This window comes from Hemibagrus wyckioides, linkage group LG14, assembly GCF_019097595.1.
Source record: "Hemibagrus wyckioides isolate EC202008001 linkage group LG14, SWU_Hwy_1.0, whole genome shotgun sequence".
In the NCBI taxonomy this organism is placed as follows: domain Eukaryota; kingdom Metazoa; phylum Chordata; class Actinopteri; order Siluriformes; family Bagridae; genus Hemibagrus; species Hemibagrus wyckioides.
This window is the reverse complement of record NC_080723.1, coordinates 16323704-16339853: the sequence shown is the minus strand read 5'-3', so window position 1 is coordinate 16339853 and position 16150 is coordinate 16323704. Positions and strand designations below refer to the sequence as shown.

The following is a 16150-nucleotide window of genomic DNA, read 5'->3' as shown; positions in this document are numbered from 1 at the left end:
TTCTCACTCTCCAAGCTGTCACAGATGCTCTGACATTTTCGAGAATGTTTGAAATTAATCTTTGTGAATTGCAAAATGAATTTTGCAGTGAATAACATATTGCAAGCAACTTTATGACACGAGCTGAACAAAAGCCAATAAACAGCCAATAAAGGCTCAGGGAGGAAATTAAAAAAAAAAATCATCTGTTGTCTGCGCAGCAGATCTCTGAATCCAGATCTATCGCATATTTTATTCGCGAGCGTGGAATATAAGCACAAACATCAGTACTGTTAGAAATGATGCAGCATGTCATCCTCAAAAAAAAAATTCTTGGGAACAGCAAATATAACAGCAAACCTGTCATGATTTCTGGTGATACACAATAGACGTATAGCTACATTTCTTTACACAATATCTTTTAGTTCTTTTTGCAGAACAGACACTGCTCCTGTCTCTGCAACCAATACTTCTTCCACATTGTTCTTGTTTTCTTGTTTCCATACAAAACACAGCAAACTGTTTGCTCTATTTTTGTGAGAAATTCGTGCATCTGTAATCGCTTGTGTAGTGTGGACACAGTTTCACCCACAAAACAACAGCTTGCGAGTAATAAAAGTCTTGCAGTGTAAGTAATGCTTCTGTCATTCTGAAATTCTGAATGTCATGTAATGTTCATGTGGCATAATGCCCAAGTGTGTGAGACATGTCTGGGCTTTCACAGCTGGAGTCCAGTCAATTAGGTTGTAACTCCTTATGGATGTCGGTGCTGGAATAACATGGGGGGAAAATACCACTTAGTAAAGAGAAAGGTAGAGAAATGTAAAAAGAATGTTTCACCCAATGAAATTCTTTGTTTTTCACAAAATGTGGACTCACATAGAGCCACCAATCCGCCAGACTGGACCTCTCGGCTCAAGAGCTGAAGCAGAGCCAGAACTCTATTACAGAATAATCATTTTGGGTTGCACTCTACATTACAGTGGTACATGATGGCTTAGTAGTTAGCAAGTTTGATGCCCACCTCCAGGGTTGAGGGTTTGATTCCCTCTGCCATGTGTGGGTGGAGTTTGCAGGTTCTCTCTCTGCCTTGGGGGCTTCCTCCAGATACTCTGGTTTCCTTCCCCAGTCCAAAGACATGTGTTGTAGGCTATTTTTGTTGTAGGCATCTCTAAATTGTCCATAGTGTGTGAATGAGTATGTGGGTACTGTGCCCTGTGAAAGACTGGCATCCTGTCCAGGATGTACCCTGCCTTTTGCCCTGTCATACAGACTTCAGGTTCTCTTCAACCCAGTAGGATAAGTGGTCTATTACAGACATAAGTTAACATGAACAAACCATATACTTCAGCATTAATACATCCCATTAATATTAGCAAAGTAACTAACCCTTGTGTTAATTGATGCTTTTCTAATTAAACAAATAAGACACAATTTCCACATTTCCAGTGTTCTCATTAAACTGAATCCCATAATGAAACCCTGAACCAGCACCTTAATGCACATGTTAGTGGTTATCAACTGGTTGTTGAGTCTATTTAATTCCAGAGACCAGAGTTCTGTAAGTTATCACCAGTTAGGAGAACATTACATATAAATAGTTGCTAACAGTAGTGAAGCTGAGACAGATGCAAGTGCCAGTAAAGCAGCTTATCGAAAGTTCAGAACACAATACAAAACGTAAGGCAAATTAGTGGTCAAGGAAACAGGTACAGGTCAGGTGATCAGACAGGACAAACTGGGCTAGATGAGAACACAAGTATCTAGGCATAAAAACAAGGTCAAACCAGGACAGCATAAACAATGAGCAGGTTTGGTATCGTAAGAGCTGAGTGTACAGTATGTAGATGCATATACTTTGACACAAGAGAGGTTCAATATACAAACTAAGCAAAGGGGTAATCTTAAAACAGGTATGGGCAATAAGGACACGTGACTGATCAAGGGTGGAGACAAGACCAGATTAAAAACAAAGACATGCATGGAGACATAAACAAGCAAACTGTATCAATAAGGAAATGCAAGAGCCAATTCCTGAAAGTTAACCATACTTATGGTCCTATATTTGGGTATAATCATGAACAAAAGCACAAAGGGGCAGTAGACAGACTCTTAACCTCACAGCATGGCCCTTTAGCTCTATCACAGACTACACTCTCATTCCAATGACTAGGTAAAGAACACAAATACCTAGAGGTGCAGAACATTGCATTTCAAAGCACACATTTGGAGTGGCCTCTTCAGGATCCTCTCCCTGAGGGCAAAACCAACCAGTGCTCCAGGCTACAAGCGGAAAACTGTGAGGGCCTAAAAAAAATGCAATTACCTCTTTTGCAGCACCACCAGTGAAGCACCTCGGACAAGTCCTCAATCAAACTGACAACAAATGCATGTGGGCTGAAACTCCCCTGGCTAGAGTCCACTAACTGTGTTACCTCACGGATAAAAATGTCACTCGTCAAAAAGTTTGGAAATCTCAAAAAAAAAAAAAAAAAAAAAAAAAAAAAAAAAAAGCATTACCACTTCTTTGATTTTTTTGCAGGGACTACAAAAAAAAATCCAGATCTCCACTGCACTCAACCCACATAACCACCCCAGCCATGACCTTTTAGTTCAGCTCTGAATAAATCTGTGCTGTAGCTGTGTTATGTGTATGTGTGAGTGTGTGTGTGTGTGTATGTGTGTGTGCGTGTGTGTGTGCGTGCTGTGTTCATGCTTTGCCTTAAACCTGTATATAACATCATACACACACACACACACACACACACACACACTTAATAATCTCTTGCACAAAGGCAAACTCATAGCGATGCAAAACCTGAACTGTTTTCTGAATATTAATATCATGTCAGTTTTTTCTTCATGAACTTTGTTGTCATGAATGTCAGAAAATTGTGGTTGCTTTCCTCTCATACTCCCTCTCTCTCTCTCTCTCTCTCGCTCTCTCTCTCTCTCTCTCTCTCTCTCGCTCTCTCTCTCACACAGCTTTAGGAATAATTGGTGTTAATGTCAATACCTTTGATGTAATAATAATAATGAAAAAGCCATTCTCTCATTTGCTTTGCACCTGAAGGGATAAAGTGTGAGGGAATATAAAAGTGAATAAAACACATCTCTCCTTCATTTAGACATGCTAGGTGATGAGAGAGAGGGAGTTTTACAGAATTATCAGCGCTGCCCTCTTTTTGTGCAGCATAATTACTATTTCACATTGCATTACAGAATAAAGCAAATAAAATGCCTGTGTCCATGGCATCAGGATTGAAATAATGTTTCGGCTAAAAGATGTAATGGGATTTTAAGGGACATTCGCCATTTCTGGGAAACAAGCCCTCATAACAAAAGCACAGAATGGGTGAAGGACATTGGTCCAAATACAGTGCCATAGAAGAGAGCATTATCTCGCTTCCTGTGTGGAAACATGTCAGGGTTGAATTTAGAGTGAACATTATATAATTGCTAGAGAGATGGTGAAGATTCTGTTTCTGATCATGAGAGATAGATGAGAGAGAGAGAGAGAGAGAGAGAGAGAGAGAGATGATGATGATGATGATGATGCAGCTTAAAAGCAACATACAATCAAACACTAGTCAATCAAATATATCCTGTAGATACTTAGTTGTGTGTGTGTGTGTGTGTGTTCAACTTTATTGTGCCGACATCAACAAAAGCTATACTGCCAGTATCTGCTATACCCAGTTACCATGACAACGTCAAGATCATTACACCAAGTCAGCAGCAATTAACACAAACTAGTTAATTGCTATGATCATTAGATGCCATTAGGAGGGGAGAAATAAGCTGGTGCTGATGAAATGAGACAGATCTGTGTCCGCGTGGTTTAGCAAAAGCCCTGCCTGATCTGGACACACACACACACACTTGCCCACATTATCAGTTTAGTGCTGCATAATGGCACATATACAAGATAACAGCAAAACAAAATCTCATACCGCATCAAGGCACATTTCTTATAAAGTCACCAAAGGAGATATAAATCAAATCCTGATGACTGAAGCAGGAAATATAAATTGGCTTTATATTGTATTATACAACATACTTTACTACTACAGCTCTCTGAATGCAGTGAACTCCAGCAGGAGCAAATCTCCATTAGAGGAAATAAAAGTTGCAGAATCCAGCGTGCTTCACTCATGGGTGAGGAAACAGTCACAGATTAAAATTAGAGGTCAGTCTAATAAAACGGGGTGAAAGATGTGTGGGTGGATTTCTAGCTAATTAACACTAAAGTGCTGTCTTAAACAAGCTTTAGAGGAAAAAAGAGGTGAGCGGTGATGTGTTTCTGGAGTTAAAGAGGAGGAGGTCTTTGCACTGTGGTTGGTCAGCTCACACCACACACCAACACACACCTACCCATCTGACTCAACACTGAGAGCTAAATGGGCATGAGTGGTCCCTTTTAGCATTGGTACTTCATCTAGTCTATAATTACATAACATCTGCTCTTTTACGATGCATAATTATAAGAAGTACATTTGCCATGAGATAAGGCCACAAGGCCGGTTTGTTTTCCTTCTCCTTCTTCTTTTTTGAATAAAGATATGCCAGCTTGTGTGAGTTTTTCTTGCATCCCACATGATCCCACTTCATACCTCCGATCAGATGCCCTGTGAAAATTACTGGGAAGTGTGCCTCCTGTGTATATCTGCATTTCTATTTGCTTAGAACACATTATCTGTGACATCCCATTAACAGAATTAAAGACAAAGAACAGGAGGAGGTTATCAAAGGACGGAAAGGAAGGAAGCGGAAAAGAGTCAGAGAAAGAAAACATCTGTGTTTGGATAATCAGTTTTGACAGGAAGCTTTGTCAGTAATTGCTGATGGAGTGAAAAAGACTGAAGTCCTCTGGAAGGATCTGGAATGCCCGAACATCTCTACGGGAGAGAGGCGGATTAGTCACTCCTGATTATCAGCGTTGGCAAGGACTCCATCGTCATCTATCTTACGATCGCTTCCTCTGTTGCTTCTTATTCTTCAGGAACCATAACAAGAAGGAGAGGAAAAGCATCGCTGCAGCTCGTCTCACATCATTGTAATAGGTGTGTCAAAGGAAGTGATCTTACGAGTGATATGTAATGAGTTGTTTCTCAGAGCAGGAGGAGAAGCCCGGTTGTAAAGTATTTCAGGATAAAGTTGGTGCAATATGCCCTCCCCACACTCTCACACAGTAAAGTAGGTTTGCAACTCTTGTTTCTGTAAAAAATAAAAAAAAAAGCCCCAAAAAACTAAGCTCTTATTCAATTCCCAGCTTGTTCTCCAGTTCTGCTGGAGAGAAGAGGGGATTCTTGTCTGTTTGATGGGCCATACTGGGAATTACTGCTGCACAAAAGCCTTTTGTCTTAAGTTTCCTTGCATCTTTTTGCCTTAGAATTAGGACAGGGACTGCAGCACCCGGACATAAACAAACAGCATGTGCTCCAGTATTTAACTTATGAAGAAATCCATTCTGGCCTTCAGGATGTCATTTGATTTACTGCAGGACTTGACTGCTGACCTGGCTCCAACACACGGCTTTGAACAGGCACCGACATGGCTTTAGTGCCACTCGCATGACTCTTAAATTAAAACTCAGAATTCCATGAAGCATAGACAAGGGGTCCATGATTTATTTCCTAGATATTTTATTCTGATCATCATAATCAAGTAATATGTTTTAGATCAAATTTATAGTGACTAATTAGTTAAGTTGTCTTTGTCACTTTACATTACTGCACTGTGAAATTCTTTCTTCACATACCCCATCCTTAGGGGTTGGGGTCAGAGCAGAGGGTCAGCCATGATACAGCACCCTGGAGCAGGGTGGGGGGCCTTGCTCAAAGGCCCAACAGCGGCAGTGCTTGGGCTTGAACCCCTGATCTTCCTATCAACAACCCAGAGCCTTAAGCACTTGAGCTACCACCACCTAATCATAGCACTAATCACTAATCCAAATCTTAAAACAAGTATAAACACAACCATGTCAACTTGAAAAGAGAAGAATTAGTAGAATAGAGATGAGTGGAGATAAAAGGAGATTATTAATAGATTATTATAATAGAAGATAAAGCCATAGGAGTGACCTGATGTAATGTTGCATCAGGTAGTCTTGTTATAATAACAGATGCCAGTTTGTGTACCATTTGAGTGAGTCTGAGTTAATGATCTGACAGTTAGTAAGAGAAACATACACATAAATACATGTATACACACATATGCATTCACACACTGGTCACATTGCTCATATTAATCATATCTTGCTTTTTTACATAAAGCAATGCAACATGAGATTCCACCAGTACTGCCATAAAAACAGTAGCACCTTGGCAGGTGTTGGGGACAGAAGGAATTGTGCTATTTCTCTCTAGGTTGCCTCACAGTGGGTTAATTAGATCAGAGCATACAGCCAAGGATGGCAGCATAATCCACACACCTGGCTAGTAAATGGCCCACACATATCTTGCTGAACAGTGACCTGTTGGTTTTCTCTCTTCATTTTTGCACCTTCCTCATATTCTTTGCAGTAAAGCAAAAGTGCATGCTTTGAGATGAAGAACCTGTTATAGTAAAGAGCCTCTTTCATACATGTTGCTTTTGTGCCAAACAAACCATTTGTTTTCTCGACTGCAATCACCGAACGTTTACACGGCTCATCAAGCTAACATTTTCTCGGTATGCGATGGCATTCACAGCTGCTTCACACTTGGCCTTTAGAACTACTTGGATATCAGCATCATTCTGGCTGGAAACAATAAACATGTGCATTGCTAAGACAGCTCTACAATTCCCAGGCAATGTTTCATTTCTATAGCACTCTTAGCAACAAAAACACACCAATCATCAGAACCCTTGATGTAGATCCCGATCCCTAATCAACAAGCCAGAGGCAGCAGACTCAAAACCAGAATCGAATTGAAACCCATCCTCTTCTGGATTAGTGGCTTTATAATCTTTTTAGAACCGTAGTGTAACTTAAGACGTACAGCACTGGCACTGATCGCTGGAGGAGGTATTAGGCTCTCTGCTACATTTTACTATGACTCATACATTTACCCCCTTGCTCCGTCTTTCCTTTTCATTCTCTCTCTCTCTCCCTTAGCAATAAGGAGTTCAAGTGCCCTAAGCATACCTATTCAAAGGAACTTTAGGTGCAATTGGGGTGCCTGAACTCCAGGGGTGAAATGTCAGCACTTTTTCCACTCAGTAGAGTATCCCAATTACTGCTGAGCAGGGCAACTGTCACTATGACGACACAGATCAAATTTGCAGGGAAACTGCAGAACAGACAGCCATTAGGACCACCTCTAATCTTACTAGTAATACATTTGTTCAGGTGAAGTGCAAGAATCCTGAAGGTAGAGACTAGTCCCAAGAACGGTTAGGTATTTTTAGTAAAAATGCAATGAACTATATCTTGAGTTATTAGGTCAGTTCTCCAGTTATGGAGTCAGTTCTCTAGTTGAAAAGTCCATTTTTGTGTTTTGGAGTTAGTTCTTGAATTGTAGAGTCAGCTCTTGAATTTCCAGTCATTTCTGGAGGAAGGTTTGGAGTCATTTTTTGGAGATATAGAGTCATTTCTTGAGTTATGGAGCTAAGTCACTTTTTTGAGTATTGTAGTCATTGAGTCACTGAGTTTGGAGTCAGTTCTTAAGTTCTACAATGAATTCTTCAATTGTAGAGTCAGTTCTTGAACTATGGTTTTTTTCCCTTTTTGATATACTTCAGTTCTTCAGTTATGGAGCTAAGTCTGAGTTGTAAAGATTTGGAATCAGTTCTTGAGTTCTGCAGTCAGAGCCTAGACTTTGGAGTCAGTTCTTGAGTTCTGTAATCAGTTCTTCCATTGTAGAGATTTTGAAAAATGGAGTCATCCTGGGTTTTCAAGTCAGTTCTTGAGTTTTGGAGCCTTTCTGTTGATTTCTGAACCCTTTACTACACAGCTTTGCTACACAGTCCAGATCATGTGTGAAATGTCATCTTTACTATATGTACCTAAGTACATTTAAATCTACCTTCTACATTTAACAGTTGACAGATTCACTTCACAGACACACACCCACACAAGCATACATTAACTTCACATAAGACCGACTGTTTATTTCACAGAACACTAAAGCACTACGTGTGTAATATATTCATAGCAACTCACCATCCTCAGTCCTCCATTTAGCCTGCACTGGGTGTGTTTTGGATCCTGGTTCCCCATGTCTCCTGGGCCTGTTCTCTGGCTCTGTGGAGAAACAAACCCAAATCAGAACCACTGCTTAATAACCAAACAGGGCCTCTGTAACTGTGGCATTATCTTTGCTAATTTAGTTATTTCAACCCTGTTGTTTTAGTTAGGTTGTCATCACTCATTGTGCATCAATGTCTTTAAAGCTAACCTGTGATTCCATCATGACTGAATTTCTACCTAGATTTTTTCTAGATATCTACAGATGTCTGTAGCCTGGCTGCCTGTGGTTTTCCCAGGCTACAGATTTCGACTGTGATGTTTGCTGTACTAAAGAAATTCCTTTCATAACTACACATTTTTCTGGTAGGACACAGTCACCCGTGGTCCTGCCGCCCTACTGCTACATTGCTCTTTGTTTTTTACTCTGCCTTTCTCTGTCTCTCTCCATCCTCACCTGTCTTTTTGTTGCCACTCAGTCCTGCTGTGCTGAGAGCTGGATGTCCACAGCCAAACAAATAGAACAAACCCTAAACCAATTTCCCCAATATTAGTTCATTCAATCCGATCTTGCCTGGAGCATCTATGTGTGTGTGTGTGTGTGTCGAAACACAGAGCAGCACCAATAGTGAAAGAGACAACCCTCTCTCTATTCTCTCTCTCTTTCTCTCTCTCTCTCTCTCTCCCCCGGATTGATTTTGTGGTTAATCTCAGGTGCAGGCTTGCACATCGCTTGTTTTCCAAGTGTCTCTTGCAAATTGATAGGACTGCACAAAGAAAATCAATTTACCAACACACGCAAGCGCACACATACACACAGCTGATTCTGCTTGTCCGTTGTTGGACTGCAGAGTGAGAACCTTGACACTGTGGGATAATAGCACCTTTGTGTTGTTGTGCGTCAGCTATAAGGAATTCTACTCGATATCACAGGTTTCTTTTGTATTCCTAATGGTACCAATGGTAAAACAGTGAAGAACAGCACTTTTTGCGCAGGAATATAACAAGCCTCTTAGCAGATATTCCTGAAGACTAGATGTGCATTTTATCATGTGCTTAATTCAAGTATGTGCATCACATAGGTCAGCTCCAGTCTGGTTTCATGTATTACTACGTCATCTGTCTTTTCTGCTGACCATTACAAGTCGGAACAGGAAGTAACAGGACGAATTGAACCATCAATCCACACTCGTTACAGACTGATCCATGGTTCAATTGAATTGAACTCCATACCACTGTGTTCAAGAGGACCAGGTATTCATACTGGTACCTTTAATGAAATCCAAACCCCAAAGCTCAAATAATTACATCTATGAATAATCTCTTCAGTCGAATGATAATTTTAATAAAAGTGTGTTTCAGATGAATCAAAAGGAAGGTTCTTTTTGAATAATTTTTTTTTTATTAAATTAGCAGAATGTAGATGGAAATTTGATGGAAATTTTTCAATAGCATGTCATTAAAACAAATCTAACTTCTCTATCCTTTATGCCCGAACCTTAGGCTGTGTTCCCAATAGATATTTTTGTATAGAAGAAGAAAAAAAATTCTCTTGGATTGCATTTTTCACTAATATGAAAAAAAAATGAACAGATCTGCTTCATAATTGTCATGGAAATTAAATTGTATCTAATTAAACATCGTCCATAGCTACTTATATTCCCAATTGCCTTCTGGCAGCCTGTTCGGCTCAGTTAGAAAAATGCTCTTGCTACCATTCGGGGCTACTGTGGTACACTTCGGAATGAAAATAATTGAGACAGCTTTTTTAAATCCTACAGCATTCTGATTTCATCTCCTGGGGTTACAGGTAAAGAAAGTGAAAGAAATAGCTACGTATATGTACAGAAATGTGAAAAAAGAAAATTGCTGGAAGATAACAACATATTCTTCTGTACATTTCACCACAATTATGTTCCATATAAACAGATCCAAAAGTGTCTAACTGTTGAGATTTCATCATGAAATGTTTATTCAGTGTCAGTGCTTTGTAGCAAATAAAGGTGAAGATTGAACTTCGACCGGACAGTGGACTTTAACCTTTTATTATCATAAAACAAGCTTCTTTTATGGATATAATGTAAAATATAGCAGTGAGAAATTACAGTGGTTAAACTGTTCAGAAGTTTGTGAGTTCAAATCCCAGGACCAGCAAACTGCCTCTGCTGAGCCCATGGTCACAGAAACTCTGTTTCAATGCCACCAACAATTGGTACCTTGTTAAGTGTCCTTTAACCCACAGCTTTCAACACCAACAACTCGTTTATTTCTACAGACATTTCATCATCATATCTTTCTCACAACAGCTGACAGCATCGGAAACTGAACATGAACATTTAAGCATGTTACCAGTGTTACACCAGACAAGCTTTCAGTCACACCTACACGTAATCCACCCCACCACGTCCTTCACGGATCCCTGCTCCTCATAAAGCCTTGATCCTCACTCACCCCTACTTCTCATAGAGCCCTGACCATCACTGACCCCTGCTTTTCACAGAAGCTTATCCTTCACACTTACCTGTTACACACTGAACCATATCCTTCACAGATCCCTGCTTCTCAAAGAGCCCTCTACTTCCCAGATCCGTACTTCTCACAGAACCATATCCTTCACAGATCCCTACTTCCTTCAGATCCCTGCTTCTCACAATGCCCTATCCTTCACAGATCCGTACTTCTCACAGATTCCTGTTTCTCACAATGCACTATCCTTCACAGATCCGTACTTCTCACAGATTCCTGTTTCTCACAATGCACTATCCTTCACAGATCCCTGCTTCTCAAAGAGCCCTCTACTTCCCAGATCCGTACTTCTCACAGAACCATATCCTTCACAGATCCCTACTTCCTTCAGATCCCTGCTTCTCACAATGCCCTATCCTTCACAGATCCGTACTTCTCACAGATTCCTGTTTCTCACAATGCACTATCCTTCACAGATCCCTGCTTCTCAAAGAGCCCTATCCTTCACAGATCCGTACTTCTCACAGATTCCTGCTTCTCACAATGCCCTATCCTTTACAGATCCATACTTCTCACAGATCCCTGCTTCTCACAGTTCACTATCCTTCACAGATCCCTGCTTCTCAAAGAGCCCTGTCCTTCACAGATCCTTACTTCTCACAGAGCCCTGTCCTTCACAGATCCTTACTTCTCACAGAGCCCTGTCCTTCACAGATCCTTACTTCTCACAGAGCCCTGTCCTTCACAGATCGCTGCTTCTCAGAGAGCCCTATCCTTCATTGTCCCTCAGGGATCCCTGTTTCACACAGATCCCTGTGCAACAAAGATCCCCACCTATCTCTTTTAAAATATATATATAAATGAAATAATATTGTAATGTCTTGAAATATTTAAATTATTTTTGATATGTGACATCAGGTTATAATTCTAATTATGCCAGTTAAGCATGGATTTTAACTCTCTCTCTCTCTCTCACACACACACACACAAACACACACATAAGGAAAATTGCTTTCAACCTTCTGAAATCTGAGTTAATGACTCAGCAGGAAAAAAAATGCATTTAGATTGTAAAACTAAGATGCAACACCAGCATTTCTCTCTCTCTCTCTCTCTCTCTCTCTCTGTTTCTATTGTCCAGGGATAGAATAAGCTTGGGCTGAATGACAAAATTTAATGTTCAAAAACGACACTGCTTCCATAAAAATAATACAGGCATTCTTCTCTGCACATTTATAGAAAATGCAGTCTGACAAATATTCTCTTCAATCCTATTGACATGAGAGGCACTTGGCATACCTTCCCAAACAAAGCTTTAGGTGAGTGTGTGAGTCTTTCACAATGTCCATGTCTCAGTGTTTCAATGCTGCTCCTTAGTCTAGCTTCATTCTAACAATGCAAAAGTAAGAAAAAAAAAACTCTTCTAAATAGAAGAGGAAAGTGATCTTGAGCTAAAGCCATGTATGAGGTCTGATCAAGCACAAATCCAAGACACAATAAATATTTTACACCAGTAACATCAGTGGCTTCCTTATTTCTATAAAACACTTCTGACAGGGATTCCTGTATTACTGTTTGCTGATGCATGTCCATTTATGTAGATTTCTGTGTTTGGGCTGGTGTATTTGGGTACATGGGTGAAGTTGATGTTGGGTGACGAGACCTAGCACACAGTCAGCATCTAAATAAAATTCATCCCAAAGGGTTTTGTGCAGGACACTCAAGTTCTTCCACATCACCTTTGGTAAACCATTTCTTCATGGAGCCTACTTCTTGAACAGTGTCATAATGGATGGTTTTGCTCTCTTGGCTCAAGTCTTAATGATACATCAAACGAAGACATCCTGTACAATTATGTGCTTTCAACTTTGTAGTACCAGGTTGGGGAAAGAAACCACATATGTTTCCACATTCTTTGAAGAAGAAGAAGAAGAAGAACTGAGGGAATGAAGCCTCTGTTATCGCCACACATACCTTACAACTCAGTGGAATCCTTTTCTTCACATATCCCAGCTGAGGAAGTTGGGGTCATAGCGCAGGGGCAGCTATGATACAGCACCTCTGGAGCAATGAGAGTTAAGGGCCTTGCTCAACTGCCCAGCAGTGGAGCTTGGTGGTGCAGGGGCTTGAACGCCAGAGCCTTAACCACTTGAGCCACCACTGTCCACATTCTTTGGTAAAATTGTATAGTCCTGGCTTGATTCCTATTACAGCCCTCCTCCCTCCTCTTTGAAAAAACACTGTTTTATGCGTATGTTCTGTGTTGAAAGGAATGGGCTAGGTCAGGTCCAGCTTTATTTATGGCATAGAAGAACATGCATTTGGGCAGTTGCTGGACCAGCTTTGGTGTGTTTATTACATTTTTAGAGTGTTAGTGAGTTTCTGCTGCATTTTTTCCTGGAAAGGTTACAAACTCAAATCCCATCACACCAACCTAGTGAGAACATTTTGCTGAGTCAGCATTGAGCAGCAGATAACAATGCTCCAGATAGGAATAATAGACTCTATAATCCTGTCCTCTGATTCCTGAATTACACACCAAGCATTCTCTCTCTCTCTCTCTCTCTCTCTATTTAGGCAGTCTACAATTATGAATTGCTAATGGTAAATTTAGGAATATTTGCCTGATAACACCGATTAGCATTATGATGATGAATTGTGAATTGTTGTATTAGTCTGCTACCCCAGCATTCCTAGTCATTTCCAGCACCATGTGGTAAATTACCACTGCTGTTATCTTGGTGCTAACACTGAATAACACTGGAAATCCCTTAGCCACACTAGCATAAATTAACATTATCTTCTCAGCAATGAATTAACAAGCAAATGTGTCATCTAAAGTGAATGGCAAGCTTTCAGCTTAAATAAATCTACATTATTACATTTTCTTCATGAGAAGAAACTGCAGAAATAGACACATATACTAGAGTGATTGATAATAAGCTGTGCTTTATTAGTGAAGAATGAGTAACAGGGTGGTATCATGCGCTCCAATATGTTTTATTGTTCTTATAGCAATTTGATGATGATTACATTTTTATTTATTAAAGTATGCACATTTAACCGCATCTGTGAAGCAAGCTTTCTTTTATTTTAAGAAAAATTTCCTTTTTAGGAGGGAGCTCTGGAACTTAATTGTCTTAACAACCTCAGTTGTGAGACCGGAATCAATGAGCTGCTCCCCTTCAGGGGCCAGACCTAAAGTTTCCAAATCTGTGATAGATCAACACCTGCACTTGAGACAGACGGTCTCTCCCAGAGGACTGCCGTCCAGGAGAGATATTAATTCCAAGAACCAGACTCAAGTTGGCCAGTAAGGAGGCACAAATAATAGATGGACTCAGTCTTGGCGAATCCTTGCTAGAACTCCCGGGAGCAGAGCCATCAGAGGAAAGGCACACAAACAAAGGCTTGGCTATTTCTGTGCCATGACATCCAGCCCCAGTGGAGATGTAGGAGTGAGGGGACAGCGGGTCAACTCCTCACAGGCAAACAAGTCCACTTCTGCTCTGCCATACCTCTGCCATATGGACTCCACCACCTGTGGGCAGAGTTGCCATTCCCCAGGTCGTAGCCCCTGCCTGGTCATGCAAACATGTTCCCATGTTTGCGTGCCCCATTATGTAAACTGCCCTCAGGGAGAGCAGTTTGGTTTCTGTCCAGAGCAGGATCTGCTGTGTACACCTTTCCCAACTCAACCTGCAACCCCTATGATCAAAACCTCTGCACCACCATGGCAGACACAGGACCCGAGCCACAGGGCACATATGCCTGAATCCCACCATTTCTTTCTCAAAAAGAAAACCAAGCAGGAGCAGAGCTTTTTCATTGAGAAACACTCACAATGAACATAGCCAGTCCCTTCGAGGACTGACCGAGCATGCTCTGCTCCCAAATAAACAACACGAAGATCGTGTGAGTCATCGCCTGTAAGAAAGCAGGGACATGGCAGTACACATCTTCTGTACTGTTTGCAAGCCATTTTATCTAATAAACGAACAACGGATGCACAAAATAGACACACAAACAGATAAACAGCTTCTTGAAGAAGCTAGGGATTCCATGAAGTACATGCCCTTCTATGGTCTTGCTAACATGCCCCACTATGACCTCACACTGGCCAATAGAATTGCCGTATTTCCGTATTCTTCATGCACCAGTTTTGCGAAGCGTTCCTTTAGCATCGACACCATGATGCATCGCTAAGTTCTCTCGAAAAGGAACTAGTATGTTAATATATTTATTATTAGCCTCATATCATGTGGCATTTCTACTATATAAGTCAATGTGACTGAGCTGCTACTATAGAAACAGCAATGCATTAGAAGGAGTGCATTAATATGGATCTGTTATATATAATTAATCCACACCTTCTGATCATGCTACTGAGATATAAGGAAATAAAACCGCACATAACGACTAAACTCGTAAATGCTGTTCAATGTGCAGAATTACTGTAATAAAAATACTCGGAAGATTAATAAGACTCGTATAGCTCGGTGACATACCGTATATACTATTTTTAAGGAGAGAGAATTTAGATTTTTTGGCACTTTAATTCAATCTCACTGTAGAGTAATGATATAATTTCCGCATTAAGAATTAAGATCTTATGGAGTCTGTTGTATTGTCAGGTTGTTTATATTTCAATCCTACATTCTCTACTGCTCTAAAACCTTTTTAGAAAATTTAGTCTGAATTCAGAGGCCATGATTCAGCTTAATCCTCACTTTAAGCTTAGCGTTTTCATCTCCGCCACCATTAAGCAGTCGTTTGTCAGACTGCATTATCGTCCTTTAACCTTGCTGCATGTTAATGCTAATCTCCGTTTTCTTCCTCCACTGTCCATATCCTCTGTTCTTTTATCTCTGGGAGCTGTTATTAGTGTGTGTGTATGTGTATGTGTGTGTATGTGTATATGTAGGGCATTTATGGCAGCAAGGAATTAAATCGATGTGCGTTTGACTGTGTATAAGGCATCGTTATTTCTCCTAGGCTAAATTGGCCATTATATCATTAAATGGACACTGTGTTCTTGTAGCAACCTTTGGGACACATTCAGTTGGGAGACACATACACACACGCACACACACTTTGCCTGGCTTAAATGAATATATAGAAGTGAAGAGCAAGTGTGAGAGTATATTGCCTGCATTCTCACTGTTGGTGTGTGCATGCAGCTTTTAAGTGTGTGTTGTGTTTGTGTATTCGTGCATGTGCCTTGTTATATGTTGGACAATATAAATGGGAACAGGCAGGCAAATGTCAGGATATAGCTGACATTTTAAAGGCCGCACAATTTTATAAGAAACTTCCTATAGATTCAACATCTGGAAAAAAGATAAAGTCATAGATGGAGAGAGGTATAAAGGACTGCTTCCAAAACTTTGCGGGCCTTAAGCAAAATCCACCGAGCTGAGGAAGAGAGCTGTTTGAGTGTATCCAGACTTGATCTGTCACCACAGCCAGAATAGCCTTCTGTAGAGAATAGCACTCTCACAGACATGCAAGATAATCTCACTCCCTCTGTCTGCA

The 16150-nt window shown here is 40.5% G+C and overlaps 1 protein-coding gene across 1 annotated transcript in view; it reads right to left on the bottom strand.

The window, feature by feature from the left end:
• The window catches only part of spock1 (SPARC (osteonectin), cwcv and kazal like domains proteoglycan 1), a 222052-nt gene that overhangs the window by 74457 nt on the left and 131445 nt on the right, over positions 1–16150 (bottom strand). The window contains exon 4 of the mRNA XM_058408288.1: positions 8126–8206. Coding sequence (XP_058264271.1) covers positions 8126–8206 — 81 coding nt within the window. The remainder of the gene's footprint in view (positions 1–8125; positions 8207–16150) is intronic.